Source organism: Tachypleus tridentatus, chromosome 7, assembly GCF_004210375.1.
Source record: "Tachypleus tridentatus isolate NWPU-2018 chromosome 7, ASM421037v1, whole genome shotgun sequence".
Lineage (NCBI taxonomy): Eukaryota > Metazoa > Arthropoda > Merostomata > Xiphosura > Limulidae > Tachypleus > Tachypleus tridentatus.
This window is the reverse complement of record NC_134831.1, coordinates 152,345,588-152,367,234: the sequence shown is the minus strand read 5'-3', so window position 1 is coordinate 152,367,234 and position 21,647 is coordinate 152,345,588. Positions and strand designations below refer to the sequence as shown.

The 21,647-nt window shown below is 34.8% G+C and overlaps 1 protein-coding gene across 1 annotated transcript in view; it reads right to left on the bottom strand.

The window, feature by feature from the left end:
- LOC143256922 (zinc finger homeobox protein 3-like) overlaps positions 1-21,647 on the bottom strand; it is a 142,844-nt gene that overhangs the window by 79,079 nt on the left and 42,118 nt on the right. Inside the window, exon 4 of the mRNA XM_076514802.1 lies at positions 13,315-19,711. Coding sequence (XP_076370917.1) covers positions 13,315-19,711 — 6,397 coding nt within the window. The remainder of the gene's footprint in view (positions 1-13,314; positions 19,712-21,647) is intronic.

Genomic DNA, 21,647 nt, shown 5'->3' with positions numbered 1-21,647 from the left:
CCTATCCTAATTAACTTCGATGATAATCTATTAGAACACTCAGCGTCTTTTGCGTCTATGTTTTGTTGGTTAATTTTACAAATAAATAGTTATTTGGCACAATAATTATAAAGTGTATTTCATAAACTTCCTTTTTTTACCTTTGTTAAAACAACATACATATATTTATAATAATAGGGTTATTTCCTATTCGAAATTACTTTAATATGCGTAATACAAAGAAACCGAATTAGCTAATAGAAATCAGAACTTTTAAAATAACTTACACTTATTAAAACGCGTTTAATCAGTTACACTTGTAATACACTTCCATTAGCAACATATGGAATCTTCCATAAACATGTATTTTTACTTTGTTGATTATATAAATATATCATTGTTAAACAGAAAATGTTTTACCTCATTGCATAAGAAACGAAGTTTGATGAGCGTTTTCCAGTAAAAGAGACTGGTAACTCTTCACGAGCAGTAAAAGAGACTGGTAACTCTTCACGAGCAATAAAAGAGACTGGTAACTCTTCACGAGAGCTGAACAGAAGCATCATCCCAAGGTAACACGAGATAAACTCCACTCGTTCACAGTCAAGAATAGGAATAGGGGAGGGGATCAGTGGAAAAAGAAACAAGAAAGGAAACAAAAATAAAACCAAGTAGGAATCGAACATTACAATCGTTACGTCTTACACTGAACACTAACATTGGATCGCATTAATTGGTCGATACAGTCTTAGCTCAAAACCGCAGATCCACACAGTTTCCTAACCCCCTTTTGTGGCTTCTTTGCACTACTTCACATCGAGTAATGGCCAAGAACTGAGAATCGTACCAGTACGGTAGTACAAAAACAACATATATTCTTCAGCACATTCATCATACACACAAACACACACTAAAGTAAGTATGAATTTATAACAACACACACTATAGTAAGTATGAATTTATAAGATAAGTTTTATTCTCAGGCTAAATTAAGAAAGGAAGTAATAGTTAATTTTGTTGTACACAACATATTTACACTCTCCTGAACTTGTTACATTTCTCTGCACTTAAAAATTAGTTTAAAAACATTAACACTACTCGTTATTTACTAAGTTATATATACTTCGCTCGATTTTTTAACCCATTTCACCCAATTGCGTTTAATGAAATGGTTATATGTAAATTTCTTCTTAGTTAATAGTTACAAACGCGCACGCACAAACAAATACACCTATATAAATAGACGTACGTACCAATACATTCAAACAGTGTCACACCTTTAAAAAGAGTAAATAAATAGTATATATTATGAAGGTCTCACACACAAAAGTATTATGATTATCTTACAATATTTTTGTTAAAACTTATCTCCCTCTCTTTTCTCTCTAGCCCAACGCCTTCTCATCTACGTGCTATGCAAAAGCACAGTACATACCTAAATCTACAAGGTTGAGGAATAAAGAACCAGAGCCAATTCACAACATTGTACAGTGTAACGTCGTACAATACATATGAAATTCAATGGCTTTATAAAGCACACAGCTGCCCAATTTGCATGATAAAGAAATAAGTTAGTTCAGTAGTGGTAATTCTTTTTCGTTTTTTCTATTCTCCAATATTGAGTCGATGAACAAAAGTTTGGATGCTCTGACGTTGAAAAAAATGTTTTTTCTTTTGCTTTAAAAATGTCTTGGTAAGTTTAGTAATGATTATTGCAAAAATAACAAAAAGGGAATAAAGGTAACTTTTATGTATTTAGGGCTACAACCGAGCAAGTTTTCTATCTTTAGGGCTACAATCGAGCAAGATTTTATGCCTTTAGGGCTACAACCGTGCTTAAGCTATGGCACACCTTCGTATTATAAGGCCCAATAGGTTGAATGCAGAAGTGATTCTGAAGAGCATTGGAAGGAAAATCTCTTTTTGTTGCTAATGGTGCATACAAAGAACTTTGACATTGGTACCAAAACTTCCTCCGCATCTGCCTGTCTCTCCCTTCCAACTAACAAAAGCACGTAAAAGCGTTTTGAAAGCAAACGCCTTTAAAACATGCAAATCTCTAGTAATGCAAACACAAGACAAATGGCTGCATGTTATTAAACACTAAAAATATAGCATTTTACTGAAAATCTTGTAATGAAGGAAGATATCTTACAACGAATTTAGTATTTTTGATGGATAAAAAGAGGAAAATAGACACAAAACAGTTTAAAAATGTTTATCACGCTGTTTTCTTTGGAATAACTAGCAGTTGTTCCTGAAAGCCGAATATACGCCAGTGATGGACTAAACAATGTTAATTTGATTATTATTATCCTTCATTTCTTCAAGCAATAAACAAAGATAAACATGTATCAGATTACAACGTATCAATGAGATCTTCTGTAATTTAAAAGACCAAAACTCCGTAAACAAAAGTTTTAATTTTATCTCAGCCGTGAATATTCATAGTCAACAAAAGGGAAGGCGACCTTTAAAGGCCCAGTATGGACAGGTGGTTAAGGCGCTTGTCTCGCAAGTTTAGGGTCGCGGTTCAAATTCCCGTCTCACCAAAAGTTTGCTCTTTTAACCGTGGTGACGTTATAAAATATTACGGTCAATGCCACTTTCGTTAGTGCAAGAGTAAACCGTAAGTGTGATGACTAGCAGCCTTCCCTCTAGTATTTCACTGCTAAATTAGGGACGGCTAGCGAAGATAGACCTTTGCACGAAATTCAAAACAAACAATCAACGGTTAGTATATGTTTCTATTTTTCTAGTTCTAGGCTGGTTAACACCAGATGATACTATAAATAATATCTGGTAAAAATTTATTTCATAAAATAAATAGTTATAAAGAGAACCAACACTAGCAATAACTTAAAAACAGCATAATAACGAAAACTTTATGTTACTTATTAACAATACTTTGAAAATGCTGATTAATATAATAACTTACTTTGACTTGTTTCGTCCTGTGAAGTCACTTTGTAATAAATATTTTCTTCTAGTACAATATATGTTAAAAACATTTTAATAAATCAGACCATTCCAGTCACATGCTAAAATATGAATAACCTGGGTTCGAATCTCATTCACTCTTATTATTAGCAATTATTGTATTTTACTCGCTTTATCTTCCTATCAATTTATTGATGATCTACCACAATACTTCAATGACAAATCATACAATGTACGATTAGGTAAAATTGAGGTATTCGCCTCTCCTACTAGTTTTTAAAGAGGTTCCAACTTAAAAGTTTGAAAGGAAAGAGAAAAGGTAATTTTAGCTTTGCTATCAGGCTTGTCTTGCGTAATGCGTGGACACCTTAACAAGGGTATTGAAGTAAGAACGTAATGCGTGGACACCTTAACAAGGGTATTGAAATAAGAACGTAATGCGTGGACACCTTAAAAAGCGTATTGAATTGTTTTCGCGGTAATGCCGCCATTCATTAAAAATTTAACAAGAATGTAGTTTTAAACATGACTTCAGAATTAATGGAGTCCCACAAAGGATGGATATCTAGTACATGCAGGAGAAAAACGCTTTACGTCACGTGCACACGATATTTTTTATCGTTTCGCAAGTTTTCCTTTCTTTGTTTACAGAATAAAGGTTTTTTGTTTTGCTGGTGTTGTTGTTGCACAGCGCACTAATACATGAAAATAAAATAAAATCTGTCTCTTTAGAATATCAGAACGACAGTATTCTAGTGCAAACGATATGAAGTTTTGTAATCAAAGAAAGAAACATCAAATAGTTCAGGACAAAATCCAAGGAATTTAACTGTATGTGTTTAAAGAGCACGTAACTAATATGAAATGTCAGGTAATGCCATAAAAATCTATGTTTTTAGGAGAGCTTTAAAATGTTTCATTTTACAATATTCCGTGAAGAGCACATGTTACATGTCCTAGTATTAAACAAGTAGCCCGACCAGCCGTTACTACTGGTTCGAGCTTTAGAAGATGAGAAAATAATCAAAACACAGTGGTTACTCATTATATTGCAATCTCCTCGTGATATTAGTAAACGTCAGGAGACATTAAAACAAAATTCAGCGAAAACATTAACTACACCTGGATCGAGGGTACCAAAAGAGAATCAGTTTGTACAAGGCGCCATCTGGTTGTTTGGTTCACAGTATCACGTTGTACAACTAACGATATATATAAACCTCCAATTTAACTACGAAACGATGGTAATTCAATGTCCTCGTAAGCTAAAACACCAAAGTTATAATGGCGAAATCTACGAAACGTATTATAAACCTTCTGATTTTAAAAAGTGAACAAATTTAATTAATTTTAGTTATAAGCAATTTTTATTTGTGCAAATGGTATTAATTGCAATATAAAATTGACTAACAACTGAGCTTCAAATTTACTAGTTTAGAGAAGCACGACATAAAATAAACCAACTTTGGCGTCGTATTAATTTGCTGTTATCAAATAACTTGCTGTTTTAACTTTTCGAATGTTCTTTCTAGTCCTTTTCTTTGAACTGTAAACTAATAAAACTATAATATTTAAGTCCTTGCCTGTCATGTACAAGATGCAACTTACAGAACGAAAGGCAAACACGAAAGCCACAAAGACATTATATTTTCATTATACACTGAGTAAAAATGTATATAAACAACTGCAGCATCACCCAGTAAATATAATTATAAATCTATCATATTCTATAAGAAATGGATGCTAATTTTAGAATACCTTTGATTATTTCGGGCCGTTTTTTTAATTTTACAAATTTTTAAAACGAAAGTTGCTTTACATATTATTGAAAATGTCTTATATCGACTTTACAATATTTAGAATAAGACAAAAACATGAAACCAAAAGTAACGAAGACTGTGTTTAACTCCAATACTAACAATTAACGTTTTGGTATCATGTTCTCACTGTTGAACGTAATTACATGAAAAATGTAATTACAATTAACAATTAATCAGTAAAAATTCTCTTTTCAACATTAGAAGTCGATTTTTTTCTCCCCATTTCTCTGAAAATAACCTGCTAAATAGAACACAGAACTCAGGCACTGCCTAGTTTTCTCATGCGTCAGCCCACGTGCACGTATGTCCAGATCTTCTATTGTCTCTGGTCAGCCAACAAAGGCGTTATTTGGGCAAATTTTCCACCGATGACGGTATTATCGATTACTAAATCCGTAGAAAGAATTTTCACTCGTTGTTGTGTCAGCCATTTTCTCAAGCAAGTACGACTGTATAGCTCACACACTGATTAATTAATTCCCTTCCCATAATTCCCTGGGCAACACTTGTTAAAACTGACCACCTGGTATATTTACGTATAACAAAGTTAGGAAGCACATTATACTAACACCATAATAGGTAGTAAAAAAGTAGATAAAAACAATTTATAAGTAAAAGGAAGAGCTTTATGGATGAGGAAACATAGTACATGTTTCGACTAAACACTGGTCTCTCTTCTTCAGTCGAAACATGTATTCTCCACCGTCAATAAAACTCTTCCTTGTACTTATAAATCGTTGTTTGCCTACTTCTTATAATGCATATCAAACAAAACAACAGACTTTTAATAATAGTACCGAAGCCTTAAGAAGAATGAAATACTGCTTGATGGCAAACATATAATCTATCAAATAGTACAAAATACATTTATAAGTATTTATGCCAAGAAACAAAAGAATGGATTTACACGTACTTATACCTTAATTATTGAACAAAGAGAGACAAATTTAAAGAGCTTATTGTCATCAGGAGAAGAGTTAAAAGTCAATGTCTATATCACGAATAAACTGACTGTAATCTAGTCATTTAATTACATTTAATCTGAAAGTATTTAGAGATCACCTGCACTATTACATAACTTTATTAAGTCTCGATGAACAATTACGTTACATTTTCAATGACACACCTGCTCAGCAAAATGTCAGGGAAACACATCCAATCGAACCGATTGTTTTAATAATTGTAGCAGCTGCTTTCAGTGTTTGTGATTATTGATATAAAACGCTAAAGAGAAAAACTGGTAACATTCGATTGAATTTTCAGTTGAAATTTCCGTCCGAAACGACAAGGTTACGTTTCATCCTTTGTTTAACTCAGTTAAATAACAACCATAGTTACTTTTCCACCGCAACGCCACTCACTTGAACGAGAAATTGCTTTCTCATACCATATTCAGTCAAAAATGGCGAAAAATATAGAGCTAACTTTAATAAAAACACACACTTGTATTCAAATTACTTCAACACAGAGAAGCTCACAAATAAATATACAAGTACACTAATATTTATGTAACAGATCATTGGTGTCTGAAAAGAATGATAATTCATTATTCTTTACTTGCAGTCTATGCAAGAATTTATCACTCTGTAGAAGTATCTCCTCTTTGACAGATCTTTAAGCTTATTGTATTTTTTATATTCTCTGTAAAGGTAACAACCACATCTTTGAAACTCTATAAAAGTCATTCCTCTTCTAAAGAGTAGCATACATACCCTGAATCTAAAGACCCTGCGCAAGTTTTACCACTTTTAAAACTTATAAGTATACTGCACTTATAAGTACAGAGCCAGGTTAAATAAATTTACTGGCTGAAATCAATTTAGTACAAAACTTGATAGCGTAATATTACTGGATGAATACAAATCACTACAAAACGTGTTATGTATTCTTACTGGTTGAATTTACGTCACTACAACTCTGTGTTAATTAATGTTACTGAATGAATACAAATCACTACAACTCGGTGTTAATTAATGTTACTGGCTGAATTTAAATCATTACAACACCACGTTAAGGAACTTTACGGACTGAATGAAATATCAATAAGACAGACTAATTTATATGTCTCAAATTAGTGGATGGTTCGTTAATAGCTTTACATAAGGCATTGCATAAAATACAAAAGAAATAAACTTTCTTAAATTATACACTAATGAACCCGATATTAAAAATAAATACAAAATGAAAAATCTACAGCGCTTAATATCGACAAGTTCTAACATTCAAACTCGCATATAATTACTACAAGCAATTATTAATAATTATTATCACACGTAAAATAAATATAGTTCAGAACTAAAGATTTTCGGCCTTAAATCCACTAATAACCTAAGATATTTAGGCACCTTAGATTTAGTTTGGTCCAAAATCGAAATTTCAAGATTTAGTTAGGCTAAAGTCCTTGGGCTAAAATAATCATGTAAAACAATTTTCGTAAACGTAAAAAATTAATAAAAATAATAATCTAGTGTTTTGAACATTTCAATTAATACTATTAACAAAAGTACCTTTTTTAGGAAATTAGAGTAATTTTAATCAACCAATACATAATGTTCCTAAAACTCAAATACAAGAATGGTGGTTAACTTGTTCAAAATGAACAGATGTTTAACTACAAAAGTTATATTTGATAAAACAAAAACAACTTACTATTGAATTTATTACTTATTTTTAAAGTGCAGAAATATTTACATAATGTCAAATAAGAAAGAGTAAATAAAACACTACTCTTTGTGCATACTGAACAAAATGTTGTTCATTAACCCTGTGACTATTCAATAATCACGTTTTTATAAAATGCATTTAGCGACTCAACCTTATCTATCGTCGACGATTGTGAGTTCAATACGTTGACGTTCTACTATATTTTGAAGAGTAGCTACATAAAAACCCTTAATCTCGCAGTTAAAGCGTTTTCGGACTTTTTTTTCTAATGTTTCGCGAAAACAAATATCATCACACAGCCACACCGATTCTATTAAGAAATATAACACTCGCTTTGGATCAAATGCACCCACCCCCCTGCATCCACAAAGAAACAAAAGTCCCCATAGTGAAAGTAAATGACTTGAGAACAATTAAATATTCAATTTACATACAACAATCCATACAGTAACACCTAAACTGTGCCAATGTATCAGTTGTTACTTGATTTTCGAATTTCTTCTGCAGTTTTAACTAACTGACATGAAATTTTGCTTATCTCGAGAAATGTGAGGGGATCCATAAAATTAGGAATAAAGGAGTTTGGGAGCTCTTAGGGTTTCTGAAGAAATTTACTTAATAACCAATAACTGGTGTTAACAAGAAAGAAGCCACTCAAAACAATAATCTAAATTAAACATATAGAAATTTTCAAACACTACTCCAAAATGGCTTTCAAAGGGAATATACGGGCTCATAAGACGAATCCGCATTAATATTTATATGAACATAGTATAGATGACCTAAAATAAGTGCCTGCATTTAACAGGTTATCAAACATTTTGTACTGAGGTCCACAAATAAAGGATAATAGGATGGCTTGGGACTCTTAGCATTAGTTATACAAATTTGTGTGTTATTAAAATTGCGCGCAGTTTTTTGTTGTTGTTTCTCGTGAAATTTATGGATTATTTATATTTGTTGCAGCATAAAATTAAGCTACGTCACGCTGGTAAAATTTTCCAAATCAAATAAATCATACGTGCTTGAAAATATACTCGAAATTTGCATGGAAGGGCGGCGGCCCGGCATGGCTAGGTAGTTAAGGCGCTCGACTAGTAACACAATAATCGCAGGTTCGAATTTCTGTCACACCAAACATGCTCGCTCTTTCAGTCGTGGGGGCGTTATTATGTTCGGTCAATTCCACTATTTGTTGGTAAAAGAGTAGCCCAAGCGCAGAGTAGCCCTAGTGTAGCTTTACGCGAAATTCCCAAACAAACCAAAACCATGGAAGGGCGTAAGTAGGAAGTGGAACTACATCAGTAAAAAGAAACAAACTCGAACAATTAGTTCCCACGATATTAGCGGGGATATTTTGCTCGAAAAGCTTAAAAATGTTCAAAGAACGAAAAACTATTGAACATACCGTACGATTATAGTACATTTCAATTCTTTTGTTAAACTTTAGTTTGGATCGTATGAAATGGTCCCAAACGAGTCGTCTAGAAACTCACATCCCAAAGTTAGGCTTTGTTTGACTCTGATTCGGAAAAAAAGAAGAAATAAAAACAATATGGGGTATGCTTAAAAAAGAAGTGTAACCCTACTTCAACATAATCTGGAATTACGTTTAGTAATTAATACACGGTACTATTTAAACATTAAAATCTTAATAGTAGGAACATTAACAGATGTGGCCGTGATACATTTCAGATTCTGAAATGTCAGATGCTCCAAATTTATTAAAATGTGCTTCAATCCTACATTGAACTATTTTAGAGATCATGACATCTGAAAGACTTCGTTAGAATCACATTATTGCATTAATATGTTAACGCGCAGTTCTGTAAATGAAACACTTCAGAGACACTTGCAATAGTTACTATAATTCTCGCCCTTTCAGTTGTGAGGCATTATAATGTAACAGTAAATCCCACTTTTTGTTAATAATGAGTAGTCCAAGAGGTGACAATGGGTAGTGTTGAATAGCTGCCTTCCTTCTTAGTCTAAGGCATCTAAATTATGGATGGCTAGTGAGACAACCTTCGATTAAATTTGCGCGAAATTAAACATACTATGGTGTCTTTTCATATCAGCACATTTTATATAATAATGCACGCTGGCATGGCAACTGAAAACCTGTAATAATAGCAAATTGTTACTTTTATGACTCTGAATAAAATGCAGTTCGTACCCCCAAAAAAGATAAAAGTGATTGAATTCGATCCATGGACATACCAGAGTAAAATATACTGTTAGCTAAGTGTGTTTTATTCGAAAATTACGATTTTCATAACATAATTTTGAGTACCATTTTTGTCAAAATCACGCTACACTAATATGTGAAAATCTTAATGATTCTACCAACAAGAGTTGAATATTTAAGATAAGGGCAAATGAAGTGATAAAGTACTTCTTGAGATAAAAGTAAAAAGTAATTTCGGCATTTGGCAAAGTATTAAAGGATGTTAGTGAGGCGTTTAAAAAGTACAACTTACCACCCACTGTGAAATTATACAAATGGAGAAACAATACATACACTAAAACTTTAGACATCATTAATTTCTAAACTTCTGACGAAACTCGGCTGTGCTGGTCTGTAGAACATATAAAGCAGTTTCAAGTAGTTTCGGTTTTTCTTTAATCAAAATTTCGAATAATTATTAGGTTGCATTTTGCTTTACGAATACGGTCGCGTGAAGTAACGTATCGTAGTCTAAAAACTTCGTTGAACAAACAGTAGAAGGTTCAATGCTTATAGTTCTTCTGTGTACACAGTGATCATTTGGAAGTTGTAAAAAACTTAGTATTTTATATTCTTCCTAACATCTGAAAAGGGGAAAAACTTAATGAAACTGCACAAAAAATAAACGAAACAAAACCAATCGGGAGAACAAAAAACAGTTTATTCTATCTTCCATGTTCAAGCTGTTATTACAAGGGGAAATAAAATGAATAGTCCATCATATGTACAAATAAAAATAGGACAGTTTCCATACAGCTCATCTAACAGCTTTAAACATAACAATCTCACCAAACTAAGATCTACGTAATTAAACATCGCAGAATTCATCTACAAAATATCGTCAGCATGCCAGTGAAACATTAAAACCAGGTCTCTTAGAACTAACACACTGACTAAAGCATGCGGGAAATTATTTAAATTTATATTAATGCCAGCCTTACATGTACGTCTAATAAACTTCTTAAAAATAGAAACCAATACAACTGTTTATATTTACGTACAAAATTATTTATATAAATTTCGAAGAAAAACAAGGGTCAAAAGAAGAAGAAAAACGAACAAACATAAAGCAAATATGGTGCATTCACATAATCATGTGCATTATACAAATATGGTGCATTCACATAATCATGTGCATTATACAAAGAAAATCAATCCAGCCACAACATTGTTACCGAACAACTTTCAGAAACAGTAACTATTTAAAAAAATGTGTATATGTGGGGTAGAAATGGGGAAAATATGCTATCATATGGGGATTGACAGTCCACACCTCTATATGTAACTTAACTTTTACGCGAAGCACGAGGCCACATGGCACGAGTGCTGGAGAGGACTTTGCGTGACGTCTCAAACGGAAACAGCTGTGCAAATAGAACAGAGTAGAGCTCAGGACACGCAGGAGTAGGTATTACATCTATATAGTAATACATATCGGCATATCCACCGGATTTCTATAAATGTCATCTTTACCTTGTACACTTCTGATACAAAAAATATGGTTTATGTCAAAAAGTTATTCGTTCTCTCCACTTAGATAGTGACCGTTCTTTATTACAGGAGTGTGTGTGTTTATATCAAACCCAAATCGGACTACCTGCTGTATTCACTGAGAGGAATCGAACCCCTGATTTTAGCGTTGTAAATCTGAAAACTTACTGCTGTCCCACCGGAGAAATTATTAGGCTAATCATTTATTGCGTTTAGAAATTAGATGCGTTCAAAGTGTTAAATATGTTGAATTGAGAACTTGAAACTGAATGTTAACCATGTAATATCAAGAACTTATAAACCTTCATTTTCTGTATTTTGGAAACAAAGTTAATAAAAATTATTAGGAAAAATTGAAACCATATATATTTCAATTCCTTCTGCCACTTTTGTCTGTTTTTGTTTGTTTTGAATTTCGCGCAAAGCTACTCGAGGGCTATCTGAGCTAGCCGTCCCTAATTTAGTAGTGTAAGACTAGAGGAAAGGCAGCTAGTCATCATCACCCACCGCCAACTCTTGGGCTACTCATTTATCAACGAATAGTGGGATTGACCGTAACATTATAACGCCCCCACGGCTGCAAGGGTGAGCATGTTTGGTGTGACGGGGATTCGAACCCGTGACCCTCAGATTACGAGTCGAACTCCTTAACCCACCTGGCCATGCGGGGCCCAAAATGTGTGTGTGTGCTTTCTTAGAGCAAAGCCACATCAGGCTATCTGCTGAGCTCACCGAGTGAAATCGAACCCCTGATTTTAGCGTTGTAAATCTGGAGACATACTGCTGTACTAGCATGGGGCACGCCATTTTTGTACTTCACTGGATTTAATTTGTAATATTTTCACCAAGTTGCGTTTAACTAAAATAAAATTAAAGCACTGGTAATATTTCCACGTGAATAACTATATATTAAAACTTGATAGAAAAATTAAATCGTTTTTCACCTAGTATCACATGGAAATACCAAGAAATGGAAAAATGCGTCTGATGATGTATGTGGTACAGTATTTCAGAAACAAAGAACGACACCTTGTGCCACGCTACCTCATTATAAGAGACCCCGCCATGCGCTAATTTACCCAACCTGCTACAAATATATGAACAATGCACACACAGGTGTTCATTTAATCGAGTGTGCATAATTACACCGGGAAGTGAGAGGGAAGGGAAAAGGGGGCGAAGTCATACACCTCTACAGAAAGATAAATTTGTTCGGACGTACACAAAGGCCTGAAATTCGTGTATCGTGTAGCATAAGGTAGGAGTACGCGTGTATGTTTACACTTACATAAAATTTACTTTTTGAACGAGTTAAACCAGACGGAAAAAATGATTAACAAGAGGTAATTATTAGTTATCTAGCCGTAACCTGTTTCATAATTAAATAAAATACATTTAATTTTCAATTATGATGAAGCAATCCAAAACCTTGTGACTAATACTTTGGATTTCTACTTAAGTACTGGTGGTGAAAAACCTTTGGAGTTAGTGAAAATTGAACGTTTCCAATGTTATGGCTGGAATTATAAGAATGTCACAAGCAAAATGTATTATATACAAAATTCAGTTAACATAATGAGTTTTACTAAATGGTTGCTAGTTAAACTGAATAACCAAGCAATTTTTGAAACCCAAGGATGAACTAAGAAAATCATTTTACAATAAAAGCTTGTATCACTACATGTAAATATCTTTGTATATTCCTGAGCTAGGAAACCGTGGCAGATGAACACGGACGTACTGAACGAAATGTTTGTTCCGTCAAATTTAGGATGCACGTAAATCACTAGTATGTCTGTACAAATATCGCTCTCAGCCCATGCCCAAAGCACATACGACAAAATGTACACAACTGATAACTTAGCTTATTTCTTTATATTGTTTACATGGCATAGTCAAAATCGAAATTTTTAGGAACTAAAAACTTGGACTGTACTCCAAATAACTTGTCTAATTGGTACTTAATTCTTCTCACAAATAATTCCATAGTTTTTGGAAATCAAATTCTTTACTTCACTTGATTCTTTTCAATTATCAACAAAGTGTAAATAAATATGATGGGCTGTGACTTACAGTTTAACACAAGACATAATTTTTTTCCTCTTACCAGCAAGGAACGAGTCTGTTACTGGCTGAAGAACGGCGAAAAATTTACTTGTCCTAAATCTAATCAGTTTCAGAGCTTGTTCCTACCTGTATTGTATATGCTAGGAGGAATGATGTTGCTGTGCATTCCCGGGTAGTATCCTGGTACTCCGGTGTACATATAAGAAAATAAGCCAGATCCATCATTGGAAGAAACAGAAAAATCCATATTTTGAGTTACTGATGTATTACTATGAGTGGAAACTGCAGAAGGCACTGGCACCACGGTGTCTTTAGTGGCATCTCCTGTTAGTTTGATAGAGGTGTTGGCAAGTCCAATTGGAGTTGACGACCCTGTTGAATTTTCCTTTCTACAAGAACTTCTTTCGCTAAGCGAGGAATTAATCTTATCCTTGGTGTTTGATGAATTTGTTTCATGATTATTAGGCAAACCAAGCCCAGAAATACCAAGACTAGTCATTTGCTGAAGTTCCAATATCTGTAGTTGTTGCATTAGGTTCTGTTGGCTTGATGCTGCAATAGTAGATGAAGATGATACTACTATAGACGCATTATTTTCCATTCTTTCTTGCTGCATAAGCTGAGATAAAGCATTTCCTCCACCAGCTGTAGGAAAATCAGTGGAATGAGATGATGTTTCTTGGCTATCTGTCAAATTCTTGAGGCTTTCAATTTGGATCCTCAGGTTCTCTATGTGTCTTTTGGAGAACAAATGATCTTGTACACAAGTAGAATATTTTGGATCATACTTAAAATTACAGAGTTTACATTCTTCTGCAGTTGTTTTCGTCTCCATTTCCTGACCAAAAGTCTTTGCAAAAGCTATTTTAGATTTTTTCTCTTTTGCTCGAGCATTCTGGAACCAAACTTGGACTACTCTCTTGGCAAGATCAATTTCACGACCCAATTGTTCACATTCTGCCATAGATGGTGTTTTATAATCTACAAAAATAGATTTCATAACTTTTATCTGCAATGTAGTCATTTGGGTTCTAAATCTCTTTCCAGAACTGGCCATGCTACGCGTACTTTGCGATTGAGACTGGATAGCTGGAGACGTTGGACTGCTTTCGTGCGACACGTCTTCACCTTCTCTGTCTGTAGATTCTGAATAAGTCTCTGAACGAGTGTCGTCAACAATAGATAAGCGGAAAGATGAGTCTTCTAAGCTTCTGTCACTTAAATTAGGGGGTAGCGGATCTATTGACTTATCCGCTTGAACATTTACTTTCATCGATTTACTCAAATCAAGAGGCCCATCTTTCAGTTTTGATGTTCCAGACTGCTGAACTTTCACGCTAAGATCTGCAGGCCCGGAGGATTCTTTTGTATTAATATCAGGGAATGTCAAATCGCTATCATCCTTCTTTGGGAGTTCTTCATCAGTGCATTTGCTCATTGAATTCATAGATGAAGGAGAATACCCCGGGACCGGAGAAGACGTGAGCAAGTTAGGAAAACCTGAAACACTTCCTTTAGTTTCATCTTCGGCACTGTTTCCAGCCTCTGAATCGGTATCTCCATCAGGAAATGCATCAACGTTTATCTCTCCTTTAGTATACTGATCAGCGTGCCTAGTAGCTAGATGAGATTCAAGTGCAGATCTAGCTTTGAACAGAGCTCGACAGAACGGGCACCGTTTATGTATAACTTGCTGGTGAGCGCGAAACTGTCCCTTTCTCTCTCGGGCTCGCGTGTTTTGAAACCAAACCTGAACAACTCTTTTCTTTAGCCCTACTTCTCGAGAAATTGATTCAAGCATTTTCCGACTTGGATTACTTTCTATCTGATACTTTTGGTATAAAAAATCAAGTTGTTCCGGAAGAATTGTTGTCCTTAACCTTTTATCTCTTGGTTGGTCAGTTGATTCCTTTGATTCTTCATCTTCAGAAAGTTTACGTTTCATTGTTGCCATTGTTCCTTGTGCTTCGTATTGAAGCATTCCAAAAGATGAGTTGGGTGAATAACTAGAATACAAGTTCGGGTTCATTATATGAACAATCTGATGTTCTCGCCATAACTCAAAACGCGGAAACGCTAAACTGCACTTATCACACTGGTATGTTCCATTTTGACAGGCAGTTTTACTATGATCTGTTGGACGGCTGACTCCTTGATTTACTGCAGGCAAAACTGGGCGTGATCTTGCCTCTACCCCATCTGAAGGAACTTTAACCTGTGTTGCAACTGGATTTTCATCCTTGAAGCACAGGTTTTTCTGATGCTTGATTAGTTCATAATAGCGTTGAAATACTTGCAAGCACTTTTTACACTGATAATTTAATCCTGAAGTTCTCTGGAAACGTCCAGAGCTTTCTTCTTCATTAGTAACTGGAGGTTGGTTTTCGTACATTTTTCTAGCTTTCTGTCTAGCATTTTGGAACCACACAACAATAATACGAGGACTCAGATGTAAAAGCTTTGACAAGTATTCCAAATTATCATCCTTTGGGTAAGCATTTGTTTCGAAAAACTCTTGTAAAATTTTAACTTGATAATCAGTAAAACGTGTTCTATTAGCACGTTTTCCTGAGCCAGAATTTCGGGATGATGTGGAATTAGGAGATAAAGAAGGTTTTGTTGTATCACTTTTGGGTACTCCTGCATGTCCAAATGAAGTGCTGGTTGTGGCAACTGAAAAGTTTATGGAACTCGAAGAATAATCTGCTGAATCATCACTCGAGTCTTTTTGTTTTAATATTTCACTATGAGAAATACATGCATCGCTGTACAACGTTAGTTCCCTACTTAATTCTGAATCTCTTGAAGCTAATGCAGGATATGCATCTACTGTTGTCACACTCTTCCCCATACACTGGCCTGATGCATTTTTATCGTTCACAGATATTTCTGGTGTATGTTGGTCATTAGAATTTATGTTTTCTTTATCAAAAACAGCAGAATTATTCTGTGGTATTATCATCTCATTTTCTTGAGCTAATTCTTTAAAGTTTTTATTGTTAACGTCAGTATGATTGTTAGGTTCATTTACTGGGACTACTCTTGCCTCCCCCGTTTTTTCATATTCTTCCAAGTTTAAATACGTAGAAGGAGGATTGCTGAAATTGTAAGGAGAGTCTTTATTACGTTGCCTTTCTTTGAACAAGGTATTTCTAAACCAATGTTTAATTACTTTTACTGTTAATCCTGACTTATCTGACATTTCTACGAGCTGTTCTTCTGTGGGAGAATTATTAATGTTAAAGTACGTACGCAAGATTTTCAGTTGGTCATCACTAATACGCGTTCTTGCTCGCTTTTGTTGCTGTGAATGCGACAGTTGTTGTGGTTGCTGTTGAAGCAACTTCTGTTGAGAAGCAAAGTAATTGGGATCAAAAGACCCTGCCAACATTGGATGCTTAAAGGCAGAAGCCATGAAGGGATCAACAGGAGGTGGCATCATCATTGGAATCATTGGAGGGTGCATGTTCATAGTAGCAAGGGGCATACCCATACCTACAGGTAATCCCATTCCTAGTCCCATGCTCATCAATAGCTGATTAAACTGGAATTGTGCTGCCATATGATTAGCATTAAAGGAATCATTTTGTTGACCAGCAATGGATGTTACAGGCGACTGTAAAGTTGGTGCTCCTATGGCACAAAGTCCCATGGATGAACAAGGATCTTTTTGTATCTGTCCACTGCTGTCTGGTGTTGACGTGGGAGTTGGAGTAGTATCTGAAATGCTACTCACATCTTCTGTCTGTGACTGCTTTTTCTCATAATGTTTTTTATATTCATCTACAAAGGTTTCTAGTAAACTGAAAGGTACAACTTGTTTGTGGTATTCCTCTTTATGGGATTTCAAAACCCAAATACTAGAAAACTCTCTCTGGCACAAATCACAAACAGACTTGTTTATCTCTGGTAAAAAACTGCTGACTGCTTTTAATTTTTCTTCATCTTCTTCTGTCTCATTTTTGTTACTTTTTCCAGGAGTATCTGTTTCTTTTTCACTTTCAATATCTTTATACTCTGGATCTTTCTTGACTTTCTTTTTGCTAAACTCGTTAAACTGCATAACAATGTCGAATCCGTAGCTTTCGAGCAGATGCTTATACATAAGAGGCTTGCTTCGTGGATAGGAAAACTTTGATTTTAATATCTGAGAATTCATCTGGATTGATGTATGATCATTAACATGAGATGAAGAAGAATATCTTTCTGAATTAGGTTCACAGGTAGATGATGAAGCGTGTTCTGATTTTGAATATCCCATCTCTGGATGCTGTTGGTTACCAGCTAATTCTGGGTGAACTATTTGGATTGGTAGCTGGCAATGAGACAAGCCAGCCAGAGCAGAAGGAGATAAGCCTGGTGATCCTGCTCCAAACAACGATGCGGGAGGCTGACCGAAAAAGCAACAAAATTGTTGATGCTGAAGCAAAGCTTCCTGAGAAATGCACGGTTGGTGACAACGCTGACAAGTGTAAGTGCTTGGTGATGAAATATCAGAGGTTGCAAATATAGGTGGTTGAGCTAGGTGAGATGCAAGACTTAGAGCTTGTTGTACTGATGAAGGATCTGGAGGAACTTGAAATGGTAGTTGTGAAGAGGCACTAGAATTAGTAACTGTACCAGATATTGGTACAATGCAGTGAGGAACTTGTAATAATTCATTCAGTGTAGAAGGCTGAGATGCAGACACTGGATATGCAGTAGATGTTGTAATAATTGTTTCTGTCCCTGGCTTAAGCTTGCTTGAAACTTCATTAACAGATTTTGGTTGAGTGTCTTGGGCCTGTGTACATTCAGGTTTTTCAATAAGTGGAATGCTCAAGTCTATCTGTCCAGCCACTGCAAGTTCGTGTAATTTTGAAGCTCTAGTCTGATGTAAAACAGACCTTACATGTATATCTAAAGTAGATCCTTGACTATAAGCAACCTTACAAATGTTACATTTGTATGGTTTCTTATCTGATTCGCCATTACTTAAGATATTGCTTGGACTGGAGCAATTACTGGTAGAGATCGTAGTGCTCGTCGTGGATTCCGTTAAAGCTGTTGTAGTTGCACCAGTATTGTTATCTTTCATACTTTGTTTCAATTTGTGCAAGTGAGAAACAGAATTATAATGCACAAGCAAAATGTTCTTTTGGGTAAAAGATTCTTTACAAACATCACACTTGTAAGGCCGGTTGGGATCAAGATATTTCTCCATGGGGTAGCTCATCTTCTCTCCCTTGCGATGAAGCAGGGTTTTGTTATGGCTTGTGAGATAACCCTGGCGGGTGAAAGCAACTTTACATCGGTGACATTTGTATTTTCTAGAAGGATCATTGTAACTATCTTCTGCCACTGCCTGGCTGTTAATGTAATCCTCAAAACACTGTTCCTTTGTACTGCCATCTATTAGGTTGAAAGCCTGTTCGTTTCCGTCGTCAGCATTTATTTCTGGGTTATTTATTTGATCGGAGGGATCTTGAGGGATCAATGTGTCCATGGGTTCCTCAGAGGATTCTACCGTGTCTCTGTTATTATCTTTCTTCATGAGTACTGTTGTTTGTGGGTCGAGCACACCTGGTCCACCTCCTTGGTTTGTTAACAAAGGATTATTAGCCAGACTGGCTTGATATTGCTCCTTCTCCTCGTTAGTCATATCGGCGTGGGATGTCTCAACGTGTTTCTGCAGGGCTTGAATAGATCGGAAACTGCGGTCACACAGGACACACTTAGTTGCTGCCCGGATGACATGATACTGTGAATGAAGCTGTAATTTATCCAAAGTTCTGAAAGCCAAGCTACACTGACTACAACGATACTTGTAAACGTGACGATCAGACACAGCAAGTTGAGGAATTTTTGCATGAATGTCTTTAAAATGAATCTGTAAAGTTTGAGAAGAAGGAAAGAACTGTTTACAACCTTTCCACCAGCATATGTATCCAGATCCTCGAGATGTTTGCTTCATTTCAATGTGACCTTTCTCGTTCTGGTGTAGGAATAAGTCATCGACATTACTAAATATTTTAGAACAAGTAGGACAGCCTAACTCCTCAGCTGCTGATTCTTCCGTGTAAGGTTTTTCCTGGCTATCGCTGTCATCTTCACTGTTTTCGTCTTTCGAATCCACTGAATCTTCATTCTGAGCCGCTGTTTTATCTTCAAGTGTTGAATGGTCCACGATGGCCAAAATTCTTTTCATGCCTTCCTTGTTAACATTATGAGTATCCATTACATGCTTTTCCAATTCTGTCCACTCTACAAAGCTGTCTTGACAGAGAGGACAGTCCAGGAGAGTTTGTTTCTGAGAATGTTGTGCCACCATGTGCATCTGGACACGGGTTTCATTAGAATTATTGTAGTCACAGAAAGAAGTAGTACAAGCCTGTTGATTTGTGTTATTGGTGTTTTCGGATGTTCCTGGTGCACTAGAGCTCTTGGTTTGATCAAGTAAAGCTTGTTTAAGAACGGATTTGTCGTTTTGATCATCTTTCCTCAACTGTTCCCATCGTTCTCTGCTCTTCTTGAGCTTCAGGCTCTTTATGTCCCTTTAATTTCGGGGCTGAAAAGAAAATATAAAATAATAAATCCATTTGCATGAAGAAGTTCATTGACAATACGACAAAATATGTTCTTAGTTACAAAACAAAATGTATTTTAGTCACTACACATGTGACAAAATTCTCTATTTACCCATTATTACTCTAAAAGGCTTCTGAAAGATTCCAGTTGGTTCTGTATTTCGCCTGAAGCAAGTTAAGAGCCAAGTCGTGAGTTGTCACCTTTTTTATTTTATTTTACAAATAGCTATTCTTCTATTAACAAACCAAACATAAATAATCAGCCATCACGTCTGTATTTTTGTCTGCAGAGACAATAAAAGCTGTTTTTTTTACTTATTTTTAAAGCAAGGAGCAAACGTGTACACGTGTGAAGTATTTTTATTTTTCCTTTGATTACTATGGTAAGTGGTAAAGTATATTAAAAGTCAATATGAGTGAAATATTTATGGATAATTTAGTCTTGTTTGTTTGTTTATAGTTAAGCACAAAGCTGCACAAAACTAGCTGTGCTGTTTTCACCATGGAGATCGAAACCCAGTTTTTAATGTCGTAAGCCTTTAAACTTATCGCTGAGTTACTGGGGAAAAGGGAGCAAATAATGTGGTCAGTAAACAATAGCAAAGATAAAAAAGCGGTTACCTTTATCAGAGATAATTTAGTTCAGAATCGAAATTAAACCTATAGAATAATGTTGTATTATTCGTTTCATGTGCCTAGTATTGAATATAGAATATTACGTTGTCTACCATACGCGTAAACGAGGTGATTCGACTTCGAACTGCATACTATTTTCAATCTAAGTATTTTGTTGAATATTTTTAACAACATGTGATATATATATATATATATATATAATTATACGAAACGTTCTTTTGATATAAAGCGAAAATCTAAAAAAAAATGTTGTTAAAACAGTAATATTTAATTTCAAATGTACTTCCATTACACTTGTATTTTTACGGCATATCCTCCAGTGACTCAGCAGAAATCTAACCCCTAATTTTAGTGTTATAAGCTTTGAAGTTTTCCGTTTTCTTGTTTTACATGCTAATTCAAATAGGAAGTTTTGGGAAAAAAATGTTTATCTTACAATCAGCTTGCATTTAATTTTAGATCGAATTTGTATTGTACATTGTCTTTATTATCTCTCTTCAACGGTAAAAGAGAGAAATAGACCACTGACACAATTATATTTCCTTGTAGTAATTACCAAAATAAAGAAAATCAATCAGGATTTATTATTCATTTTTCTACAAACATTCAGGAAATTTGGAAATTTCTGTTCTCCTTATATTATACTTTTGTTCCAACAGCATTTCATAAAATCCATCCAAACATTATTTACCAAGCTTAAGAATGGTGGTACAATTAATCTACTAAAGATATTAGCAAAATGCCCTAATTATAACGCATATTTAATGCTTCTCAGAAAGGCTACATTGTATTTTTTTTAATTATTGGTAATTAGATTAATCCAGATGTGTCTAGATATAAAGAATAATAGAGAAATACAATATAACATGAATACATATTACACAAGCACACACACATACATATATATATCTATATAGAGTATATTTTATTTTGTAATTTCAATATGATTGTTAGCTTTATGATATTGGTTACTCTGAAGTAATATTTAGTCACACAGTATTTCATTAGGAACTTTCTAATATTACACAAGAAATTATACTCTGCGAACATATGCTGCCGAACGTTTCAAAGAAATAGACAATAAATGTATATTGAACGTAAAACCTGCACCACTTTGGAAAATAAATGCTTCTGGTAGAAATGCTATACAAAAGAGTTTGTCGTCTACGTATATCAGATCAATCTAATAAGACTATTAAAACATTACTACCAAAAGTAAACAAAACCGAAGTGCTTAATCAGGTTGTTTGATGTCTT